Source organism: Engystomops pustulosus, chromosome 2 (genome assembly GCF_040894005.1).
Source record: "Engystomops pustulosus chromosome 2, aEngPut4.maternal, whole genome shotgun sequence".
Classification (NCBI taxonomy): Eukaryota; Metazoa; Chordata; class Amphibia; order Anura; family Leptodactylidae; genus Engystomops; species Engystomops pustulosus.
Genome location: NC_092412.1, coordinates 218,634,734 through 218,647,595, shown reverse-complemented (window position 1 = coordinate 218,647,595; position 12,862 = coordinate 218,634,734). Strand labels below are relative to the sequence as shown.

General features: G+C 38.7%; 1 protein-coding gene across 2 annotated transcripts in view; it reads right to left on the bottom strand.

The window, feature by feature from the left end:
• Positions 1 to 619: 619 nt before the first annotated feature.
• SGSM2 (small G protein signaling modulator 2) overlaps positions 620 to 12,862 on the bottom strand; it is a 221,293-nt gene continuing 209,050 nt past the window's right edge. For both annotated transcript variants that reach the window (XM_072138185.1, XM_072138186.1), the window contains 3 exons: positions 11,519 to 11,615; positions 8,036 to 8,203; positions 620 to 7,265 (listed from right to left, as the gene is read on the bottom strand). In XM_072138185.1, the coding sequence (XP_071994286.1) occupies positions 7,177 to 7,265; positions 8,036 to 8,203; positions 11,519 to 11,615 (354 nt within the window). In that variant the 3' untranslated portion in view covers positions 620 to 7,176. The remainder of the gene's footprint in view (positions 7,266 to 8,035; positions 8,204 to 11,518; positions 11,616 to 12,862) is intronic.

Genomic DNA, 12,862 nt, shown 5'->3' with positions numbered 1-12,862 from the left:
TGGTGCCTTGGTGGTGCTCTCCTCGGGGAGTAGATGGCAGGGATCTAGCCAGGACAGCAGTGTTCCCAGGTACTAAGAGCACAGCCCCGGAGCACCCGCTGGTACATAGATTGAAGCAGAAATTTCCTGTAGACCACGTAATGGACTGAAAGAAAACGCGTTTCTCTACAATATGGTGAGTAGTTTATAACATTGGGGGACGTGGTGGACCCTCTTTCCATTGTAGTGAATGTAGCACAAATGGAGTACTTTGTGCTTTTTGTTTGGGCTACAAATGGTTCAGCGGTCTAAGGCTCTACTCACACCTGTGTCTGGAGTTTTCCTTACACTCTCCATTTTAAATGACATGGAAACATAGAAGTCAATGGGGTCAGTTCACCTTTTGTCCCCCATTCACTTCCAGGTACAGAAGGTTGCCTTCTGTTATAATAGCATAAAAAAGACACAGGCTCCTGCTCTATTTCATGAAGGAATTGGGAACGGAACCTGCTGAACACAGGTGTGAACTGCACCTTTACTGCCCAGGATGATGGGTGCGGTTCCAATATCTTCATTCTAGTAATGTGCATGTTAGGAACAACAAAATAAACAAGAGGCCCAAGATGTTTATTCACAAAAAAGTCCAACCATGTTTTATTCTTATTTTACACTGAAAGATAAATATATCTGATAGGTACATGGCAGTGCTTGAGAACTGGTAACATTTGTCTCCAAAACAAAATGAAAGGTTAAAAGAAATAATAAAAAGCTCACAACGTGTACAGTTATCACGGGCATTATGCCCAGAGGTTGGCACAGCAGTGGGGAGGAAGTCTCCATAAACATACAATATACCTGTGCTTTTATGAAAACTATAGTACGTCATCTGAATATTGGGGGAGATTTATCAAAAGTGTCTGAGGTAAAACTGTTCTAGTTGCCCATGGACACCAATCAGAGCTAAGCTTTCATTTTATAAACAACTGTGGGGGAATGAAAACTTAGCTCTGATTGGTTGCCATGGGAATAAGAACACTTCTGCTTTCAGACACTTCTGATAGCTCTCCCCAAGTATTTAAGATAATTTTGAGGCAGATTTATCAGAAGTGTCTGAAGTAAAACTGTTCTAGTCACCCGTGGCAACCAATCAGGGCTCAGCTTCAATTTTATAAACAGCTGTGGGGAAATGAAAGCTGAGCCCTGATTGGTTGCCATCAGCAACTAGAACAGTTTTACTCTCAAACACTTCTGATAAATCTCAACAAAATTTGTGTCTATAAACATCACAGAACTGCGCTGGAAGTGAGGTGCAAACTTCACCGTAATGATCTGCACTACTGTCCCACAGGTCATACCACCATCTTAGCAACAGCAAAGCATGATCATGGAATTTCATTGTCTAAAAACTGGGCTGCACCTTATAACCCTTCACAGATCTCCACACATCCTATATTTAACATAAAAGGTTAAAATGAACATTTTTTTAAAATATTGTTTCATTATATTTAGCAATGTCCACCTCCCTCAAACCTGCAGATAGATGTAACATCCCTTGGCAGATCCCATTGTCTCCATAGTTTATTTTGACCCATAGAGAACTTTTGAAACTTTAATTGTTATTAGGATAATTATATGCAACTGTTGTTTATTTCCTAGTCACATTTGTCATTGAGCAAATTAGTCATTATTATGGCTGTTACAATTGCCTAGCACTTTTGTACCACGCAGATACTCCATGCTTCTTTGTTTACATCTATGAGCTCTGATGAATAGGAGGAGCTGTAGCAGGAGAGTTATGACTCATCATACACCATTCCCCTTCCCTTGTCCAGTCTCTGTCAGTGAGGACGGACAGTGATCATAGAGACACAGTGGGTGACACAATGAGGAGGGTCTAGAGCAGGGAGAGAGAGGGCAGCATTGTGGGAACAGGGAAAGGCTACAGTTTTCAAAGGAGGCAAAGACTCAGGTACATATACATGCAGAGATATATCTGATGGAAGAGATGTTTTGAAAAGTGCTCAACCCTTCAGGGGTTGGCAAGTAAAAAGATTTTGCTTACAGTAAAGGTTCATTCAGATCAAGTTTTTGCAGTCCATCCAATACATTTTTATAAACAAAACAAACAATTATCCATCTGCGGATCCACAGAGCATAAAGGGGTTGGCCACTATCACAAAACTTTACCCTAATAGGGTCACCCATATAGTACTAATCTTTATAAGCCAAATGTCACGTGATCCACCAGTGGCAGATGGAGAGCTACATAGTAGGATATGTACTATATGGGGGAGCCTAATAGGGTCTTGCACTTACCAGTAAAGTTATGTGATGGTGGGCAACTACTTTAATGTAAAAAAAAACTTCTGAGTTTTGGCTTTATCTATTCCTGTCCACCACTCTCTCGTGTTCTCAAAAATAATTAACTTGTGCCCAATCTGGTTTTTGTTTTTAACATTGCAGTCTCTGTATTGTATTATAGATTGTCCATCCATTTATATCTGTTTTACTAAACAATTAAATTGATTTATTAGACAGGAAGAACATGATCTGAATGACACCAACTCTTTGAGAAGACACCTCCTTATTAAGGCCAGATTTAAAGTGCCACCATTATGATACATACTAGTGTCATACAACCCTCTTTGAGAACACCAACTTGTAGAAGACAACTTTTCATTGCAATGTGGATACATGGCTCGTATTTCCCGACTGTTCCTGTATTGCATTACAATCTCAGTTTGCTGAAATTATGAACGCAGAATGTCATCCGTTTAACACCAGTTATGTGGGGCTAGATCTGGTGGAAGGCAATCTAATAGCTCTCTGACATTTCCAATTGCAGCAGAAGGGTTTACGTTTCTTAATAAATGTCTGTTAAAGACAAGAAGAACTTACGGCACCATCTAATACGAAATGCCAGTATCAGAGCACTTCTATGCCAGATACAGTCGCCTCCGCCAATATGCTTGACATTTCTCTTTCTACAAAGGAACTTGAGCTACAAATAAGTGACACTGGATACCTACAATAACATAGTGATATTTCTTCGAGTCAGGCTTAGCAACAGTAATAGGGGTACGGAAACACCTTGTGGACCCTACTTTATTTCTTCATGGTGACTAGTCCTTTTCCGTGGCATTGGGACAGTTTTTTCCACTATAAGATTTAGGAGAATCCTCTGGATCCACAAAATCAGCAGCTTAATTGTCATAAAGATGTAAGACCCAAAACCATTTCTCATTGCTTTGAGCAGAAAGGTGGCCATTTTGAAAAAATAGATGGGTAAGGAGGCTGGTCTATCCTTGGAAGTCCCATTAAAGTTAACTGGAGAGATGTGTGCATGTGTGGCCACTTCTTCACTCCAATTCCACGGCAAAATGTATTAGATGAGAAAATCACAAAAAGTATTAACCAGCTTGAATCTTATCTGGATTATACTGCTGCCTCTTTGGTTGATGTAATGACTACTACGTTTTTCTTTGTGATATAGAACTATGTCAAAATATGATGCATAATATTAAGGATAAATTCTCTCCAAAAAGATCTCCTGACATACATGTGTACCCACCAAAAAGAAAGTCCAAATAGGGACAACTGTTAACTGGCTGTAGGATCATTGGTGCCCAAGGCTCATTGATTGAAAGTGTCAAATGTCTGGTGTAATCCAATAAAAGTAGAAATAGCTGAAATAGTAACTGTTGGCAATGATGCAAGGATGTATTGTGTATATGAGCCGATGCAGGCTGCTAGAAAGCTCAAATAAATATCGCAGATTGTATATGGAGTTTATAACTTTACACAATGTGGAGATTTATTATGGTATCTCCACCAGTTTCTTGGCAAAGAAGGCATACAATTCTCCACCACTTCTAAAAGTTTTCCGTCCTGCAGTTCACTTTTGGTGTGTTTGAGCACGTGGCAGGCAGTGGGCGGTCAGGGGTGTGAACGCTCTGGGCTGCCGCATTACCTATAGTCTCCAATAGAAAACTGGAGTAGACTATAGCAAAAATCTCCACCAGATCAGGCCTAGGCTTAGCAGACCCTGGTTGATATTGGGGCCCCATCTACTCAAATGCCGGAGCCTCTTAGTAGATACTGGCACCAGTGGGGGGGGGGGGGGGGGGCAGTCACCCTGCTGAATTCAATTTCCTCTTGTCCTCTGGCATACAGGAAATGATTAGGCATTCTCTCTGGTACAAGACAAGGGCGTGAGCATAGGATCAGGGATAGACAAGTAATGTTTAGTCATTTTAGGAACCTTATCTTAAGTTGTCAATAGAATATTTGTATTATGTAAAAAACTTTAAAAACTTGATTTTATTAATTTTTATTAGACTAACGGGTCCTTCTTGCTTCTTTAGAACACATTCAGTTAAAAGGAAACCTGTACCAATTCCTACTAGAGTTGACAAGTATGTAACATAATAAGGCTGAGGTTTAGTGGCCTCTTAATCTGGTAGTTGTGGTAGTCAAAACAAAAGAACCCTAAAAATAACCATTATATGCTCTAGCACTAAGATAAATAACAGAAATAGCACAAGTCCAAACCTTTTTTCAGGTCAAAAGATATATTAAGCCAAAGGTATTAAAAATGAAAATTCTAAAATATCGAATGTGATATGGTTTTGGCCCTAGTTTTACAATCTGTTTGGTGTCACTAGTACAAGGTAGTATATGCAGCTGCCAGACACTTGGGAACCAGGGCCACCAATTCCCCACTAAATCGGGATACTGGTTTATAGTAAATTTTGGTCTGTAGTGATGAGGTTTCCTAAGGCGCATAAAAATATTTCTATTTTTTTGTATTTTTTTTTTTACCTGTGCCTAATTTTGATTTCTGTACAATAAAAATCCCTACAACATATAAAGACAACAATCTGATAATCTATATATACATTCATATAAGGCAGGTTTATATGAAAATTATTATCAAAAACCTATTTTCCAGTCTTATCTTCTATCCAAACTAATTTGGCAAATGCAAAATACAACACTATAAAGAGAAACACAGTCATACAAAAATACAGGGGCTGTGATATTTGCATTCACTAAATCTATAATTTTGAGTTGATATTCTGTATGAAGGTAGATATGTATGACATAATCATGATGTATGTCCCTAATGCACAGAGGACATAGTTTACAACATACAAAGGGGTATTATTACATGGGTTGTCCACCGATATAACATCTGGCCATATGCCTAGTGTAAAAGTAGGTTTTTATACAGAATACATTCTAGGTGTCCACACCAGGGAATATAGTAGTGATGTGTTGATCTAATCCATATGCTGGTGGAGACATCACATGAAAACTTGATGGTTTACTTTGGCTAAGCGACATGACACCTCCTCTACAATAAGTTTCTCATTGGATTAGCTCTCTACTGTAACTAGTAGAAAGTCATCAAAAAGAGAAAAATCTATCATTGATATCTTTATGCCCAAGAAATTATTGGGGAGGGGTTTATCCTAAATAAAATTATCTTCCTCAATGTGTAAAGTCAGAAGACTGAATAACCTACGTACTAGGCAGCTACCACAGAAATAGTAGGTGTAAAATAGTCTAGATAAAGGTAATAAACATGGAACAATATACCCTCTTTGTTATATGTGAACATTACTACTATACAAGTAGGATACCTGGGTTTCATGGTTAAAGTGGTTCCCCATCTGGATGAAGGGCTGGAGCTTTCACCCTAACTACCACTCCCAACCATGAGTAGGTGAATATTGATTTCTCTTGGAGGTTGTCATAAAATGCAGCAAATATAACTAACACTTTCTGGTTCGTATCTATTCCCACAGACAGGGAATTTGCCAAAATGAGCACCTTAGAAGATGGCACACTCTCCTGTGGCTAGGCTACAATGATATACAGTAAAGTAACTCAAATTAACTTCTCACTAGACATTGGGACACTATTATAACTATATGCTCAGGAATGGGAAAAATTTGCAAATGTTTTGAATTTTGGAAGATTCTGATTTAGCTGTAACCTTCTCAATTTGCACAATTGCAAAGACAAATGAGTCTTGATTAAATAATAAAATAACAAAAGAGTAACAAAGGAGTCCTTACCCTTACAGAGAACATACATGCATCCATCATGCACCATGGTTTCCCCACTCATTAATAATACTGCAGTCTCTTGAAAAAACATAACACAGACACAACTTCAACAAAACAGACCAGGCACTCCGATTAAACCATAGGTTACACAAAGGTTACCACCTAAGTAAAGTACATGCATACATTTTGGCCAAAAAAAAAAGCCCTTCAATGACAAAAATGATCCATAAGGTGCAGTCTGGTTCATAAATAATTTAGCTAAATTATTATTAATAACAGCTGCTTTATGTATCAAACATGGAGGCGTCCCTGGTCACTTAGCATCTTGATATGATGTGTAAAACACCTGAGAATGGATATGATTTGTGACTTTCTCTCCATCTATGTAACCTCATTAACATTTTCTGGAAATCTCCAGGAGCACTTGTGAACTCTAGTCACTTGGCCACTTCTAATCCAACCTTCAAGTGACTACGGGTAGGCAAAGGCAACAAACTCATGTAATTGTCTTGTATCCTTGACTTTATAATGAGCCTAAAGATAATGTGAGCTGAAGTTGGAGGAAATGTATCATTGACTGATCGAATGGTTATCGGCACAGACTACACAGCCCATCACATGCCAGGGTGTTTTTGTAAACAGCGCTTCATGGTAGTCACAGTGGATTATAAAGACACATCTGCATGCTGAACAAAATACAGAACATTAACTCAACATAATCTGTCAAGGGCTTTATATGGCATCTGTCCTCTGAGGAAGTCAACTAAAAGGAGAAGATTTCGAAAAATTCCTTGGCCAACACAGAATAACATTTCGGTCTCTGAAGACGAGGATTTACTGCCACTATAACAGCAGCAAGGAAATCAAGGGTGCACAAAAGCTGGTGCCTTATCAAGTTTTCCCGTTTCAGCGAACTGGGGGCTGATCCTTGGTTCATCTTAACTGATTTTTTTTCTTTTATTTTTCATAGCAAAGTGAGAAATGTAAAACATCCTGTAAAGATTGGCATTGATATACTGGTTAACAGGAGATGGGATCCACTGCTGGACACAGTTGAAGGCCCGATGAGCACCTCTGGATGATGATCCTGCTTTTGATGGTCTTCAGTTAATATGGAAGTTCCTCATTTATTTTCAATCAGAGTTTGAACCTTGTGCACTAGTTCCCGGGCTATCCTCAGGATGAGCTGTGCGTCATGATGCTCGGCCATTTCTACCAAAACAAAATGAGGATTTTACGTTTAATCTGTTTAAATTTTCAATTGACAAATGACCATTATTGGTTCATTCGTTCATTCTATTAAAACATGAATTATCACTGTAGGAACAATTTTTGAGCTATACATAGATTTAAAGTTTATGAGAACCATTTGTTATGTTATGTTATACCAAATACCAAACTCATTTATCTATATTTTGGCTTTTGCAACATTATTTTTCCAATAATATCAACCATCAACCATTTGGAACACTGAAGGAATCCCAAAATAAAATGAGACCTCAAGTGACCCACATTCTCAAAACACGGACAACTCTCAATGGGAGGTTTATCAAGGCTTTTACATTAGGTTTTTATGTGTTCAAGATATATACACATAGATACGACTTGACTTACATACGACCCCTAGTTACAAACGGTCCTCTGGATGTTGGTAATTTATTGTACTTTAGTCCTAGGCTTCAATAAACAGCTGTAACAGTTTGTCTGTAATGAAGCTTTATTGTTAATCCTGGTTCTTATGACAACACAACATTTTTAAAATCCAATTGTCACAGAGACCAAAAAAGTTCTGTCTGGGATTACAATGATAAAATATACAGTTCCAACTTACACACAAACTCAATTTAAGAACAAACCTACAGACCCTATCTTGTATGTAACCCGGGGACTGCCTGTATATATATATATTTGCATGACCTCACTATTTGTGATCAGTAAATACAAGAAAGAAAAAAAATCAATTAGAACCCTGGAATTCTTACCATTAAAAAATTTGATGATATCTGTAAAATCCATGTTGTTGTCTCGAACGATCTCTCGATACACTTGCACAAGAGCAAGGGCGATAAACAATACAAAATGCTCTGAGGAAATTTGTCTGGCCGCCCATATAACTTCCCAAACAGCAAATACATCTTCATACAACAATTCTGATAAAAAGAACAGATAATAAATGTACATTTCAAAGTAAAGTATTTAGGACAATGAAATCATTGGTGCTTGAAGGAAAAGCTTGAATTTAAGTTCATCCTATAGCCATCAGCATGACTCATTGGGGCTCATTTACTAAGAGTTGCGTCAGTCTGTGAGCCTTTTTCGGGGATTACACGGCTTGCACAGGTATTTAACAAGTGTCTGCGCTGGGATTTTGGTGCACATGATCCGTTTTGGACGCAGCTGCGCTGGCTTCCATGCCACGCAGATTAGGGGGCATGCTGTTGGACAATCCAACTGATTCGGACTGAGCGCAGGATTTAAAGGGGTATTTTCGTCTGGACATTCACATTCAATTTTATTAATCTGCCATATACAGGCGGTCCCCTACTTAAGAACACTCGACTTACATACAACCCCTAGTTACAAACGGAACACTGGATATTGGTCATTTACTGTACTTTAGTCCTAGGCTACAATCATCAGCTATAACAGTTATCACAGGTGTCTGTAATGAAGCTTTAGTGTTAATCCTTATTCTTATGACAACCCAACAATTTTTAAATCCAACTGTCACAGAGACCAAAAAAATTCTGTCTGGGATTACAATGATAAAATATACAGTTCCGACTTACATACAAATTCAACTTAAGAACAAACCTACAGACCCTATCTTGTATGTAACCTGGGGACTGCCTGTATAAACATTTCTTCAATAAGATGTTATTAAAAAACATTTACCCGTGTGAAGATAATTTATGTAGTCTTATGGCCCCTTAGAAACAAGACTGTGTCCTTGGATACGGCCACCTCTTCTGGAGTGAGTGCACAAAGAAACAAAAGCGTGTTTGTATATGAAATGTCCAGGAGTTACTGCAGGTCCCACAGCCGTCCTGTGGTAATGAACCCTGAATCCAGGAGGTCAGACAGGTCTCAATAGCGCATGTCTGGCCATCGCTGCCAGAGTGTGAGGTGGTCGTATCCGAGGAAGCAATTTTGTTTCTAAGGGACAACATGGCTACATTTCTGAGAAATTATCTTCACACAGGAACATTTTTTCTTAATAACATCCAATTGAAGAAATGTTTACATATGGCAAATGATTTAAATTAAATGTGAATGCCGAGATGGGAATACCACTTTGACTTTCAAATTGTGTTGCAAGCCCAAGCACTTACATGCACCACTAAAAAGATGGTGAACTCTGTCGGACCTGAGTGGGAAAGCGACACATGCAGGATATCAGGTGCACGATCTTAGTGAATCGCGGCACAGGGCATTATAGACGCACAATGCACTTTCTGTGAACTCCAGCGGCCGGGTAAGTAAATGTTTCCCATTCTACAATATTATGGTCAGCAATTAGAAAACAATTTTGGATAAAGTCAATAGAATAGCAACATGTAGTGACTCGTGTAGGTAGGACCCATTGGGTTGCAATATACTTGATTTATGTAACTTAACCCCTTCGTTTTTGTGGTTCCATTTTTTGTTCAAAAATCCATAAATTCTTTATTTTTCCATGGACATGAGCTGTGTTTGGGCTTGTTTCTTTGTAATAAATTGTCCTTTCCAGTGATGGTATCTAATATTCCATGCTGTGGACTGGGAAGCGGGTAAAAAATGAGTGCAATTGGCGAAAAAACGTGTTTGCGCCACATTCTTGTAGGTTCTGTATTTATGCCTTTCATTTTTTGTTTGATATTTGACACCTCCACTTTATTCCTAGGGTTGGTACGACCATTGGTATACCACATTTATAAAGGTTTTAATATGTTTTAATTGAGACGTTTTTCATTGCTACTATTTTGGGGACTGTACGACCTTGTGATCACTTTTTATTAAAATAGCAAAAAAGTGGCGATTCGGACATGGGGTTTAACACCAGGAATATCTGTTTTTATATTTTGTAGACAAAGGAAAAAAAGGCAGCACACCAGATTGTAGTGAAATTTCACTACAATCTGGTGTGCTGCCTTTTTTTCCTTTGTCTATATAATTGAAGGACCTGATGCCTGGCCCTCTTAGGCGTGCACCCGCTTTTTATTTTTGTTTTGATAGTGCTGCTTGGATCTTTTCTTACTGTGTTTTTATATATTGACAGATCGGGTATTTTGGAATGCAGTGATACTTAACATGTTCATCAATTTTTTGGTTTATTTATTTTTATTTCAGTTCCAGGAAAAGGGGGTTTGAGTTCAACTTTTAGGTTGTTATATATTTTTTTCCTTTTTTATTTTTTACTTAGACCTCCAAGGGTACTTTAAACCTTGAGTGCCTGAGCGCTTCTACCATATACTGCACTACTGTAATATTGCAGTACATGGCAGCTTTGCTAGGGATCTCTAAGCGTCTGCTGGATCAGGCTGAAAGACTAGTATAGACTCCCGGGTGTCATATTACTGATTGCCACTGGCAGCTTTGCTGGACACATGGTTAATACACGCAATTGTTGCCAGCACCAACCATGAGTGTTACCGGTGGGTGTTTGCTGCAATATGCAGCAGACACCTACTGGGTACAAAGAGGACTCAACCCATGAGCCCTCTCTATCTAACTGTTCCTGACAATATTATTACGTAGCATGTCGCGAAGGGGTTAAGCAATAAAGCCCCAGTTCTGATACTTATGAACAGCATGGAGAGGCTTACCCAAGAGTCAACTTTATCTGGCTAGGTTCGTATCACATTTCACTATAGGGACAGTTTGGGAAGATTCCGATAGGACTTACAACAAATGGCACAAACGTTTCCCACTGTACACTTTTAGAGTGGTGTACGTCGCCTGGTGCCTCCTCCTCTGCCCTGAATGTGGGGGTGGTGGGGTGTCACAGCCACTCATTACTACGGGGTGTTTCTCCCAGTGATGTCATTGTCCCCCCTCCTTTTGAGTGATGTATATGCTAAGCGGCGGCTTGGGGGGGGGGGTCCGATTCCTATTGTGTTAAATGGCCTTGGTTAAGCATGTTGTTCAGCAGAAGGGATAGACATAGCTTGCTGATTTTTCCACAGTATACACTGCATACCAGTCACACGGAGGCAAAAACTATTCAACTGTCTGCCAGTACAAGTCTATGTATATGCTGAGTGCATCAACAGGAGTTTTCCTGGTGTATACACTCAGTGTATGCTGAAAACGGGATGTGAACCTAGCATTGTTGTTTGCCTCACCAAGAAAGATCAGCCCCCGTTCCCAAAATGGATTATCATCTCAATACTCAACTGTGTTACATACAGAAATAATTTACTGACAGATTCCAAAACTTAATTAAAAGGGTCTTCTAATGATCCGTTCGATCAGAATATGAGTACCTCTTTTAAAATCGAGAAGAAACCAACGATAACAGAAGTAGAAATGTGTGTAGTCTCCATTCTGGTGCATCAGTTCAAAAAGTTCGGAGTCCAAAATCTGGAAAAAAATGTAAAGGTCAACTTTTTCTTCTTGTTACATATTATATTACTCTAAGAAGAATCCATATGGAAGCGTGTCCTTATCAGATGTTGCAGAGCATAATTAGACAAGGAAATGGTTTCTATGATGGTGACAGAGGAGCTTTGCAATGTCATGCTTTGTTATAAATATACACTGTTCTAGTTTGGGGTTACTTTACTGCATTCAGCTGCTCAGAATCAGAAAATCACCAATGATTTATCATTTGCACTAGGTTGAGGATCATGTAAGACTTCCTGTTGGTAAATGTATGCTTTTCCAAAAGTGGACTTTGCTATGTGTCAAAGGCCAAAAATCCCCTTAAATTTGATGAAGATGAAATAAGAAAATCCTTCAACTATGACACCTGAAAACAAATCTGCATGGAGGAGGGAAGGTTGCTGAACAATGGATTCAATGAAATTTGCTTTTGCCAAAGGAGACTATAACCAGTTTTGGATACAGTAGAACAAAATGGCATCTGTAAATTTTGACAACATTAACATTTCCATTTGATATTTTCGGTGTTTTTCTCTGTTCAGGAGTAGAACAAAGGAAAATATAGGAAGTGAAGGAAATGCAAATCTCCTTTGGGGTGTGGACTGGCCCAACACAGAACCAAAAGATCCTCTGGTGGAACAAGACTGTAACCTAACTATGGGCCCTACAGGTTAAACAGATGATTAATTTGATTACTACAGTTACTAGGTTATTTTATTGTTGGTGCTGATATCTGTTATGTTATAATGTCTTTTTATCCATCAGAATTACAAAGTCCTGCATTTTCATTCCTGCGTTCTAATGGATTCTGCATCAGAGGTTCCTACAGGGATATTTATACTGAATATATTTTAAGCAAAAATAAAATATTGATATGTTCACATTATTTCAAAAGTTTGTCTTGTAGTTATGAGCTTTAAAGGGGTTTTATTTCATTACAATTTAGAAAAAGCAACATCAATTATAGCACATGGACATAGTACTTGCATGGCATGACCACCAAGCACAGGAGCTCAGCCTGCTGCATTTACAGTAGGAAGTGGTTGGTATTAGACGTAGCATCAGTTCTGGGTCTGTTACCCCTTAGATGTTGTGGTCAAACATGGGTTGCTGAACAATTGGGCACTAAGTTGCTAAGGCTATCAGTGACCAACAGTTGGTTTTTACAAATACCAGACAGACAACATACACATTGCAAAAGATCACTGATGCAGGACCATTAACAA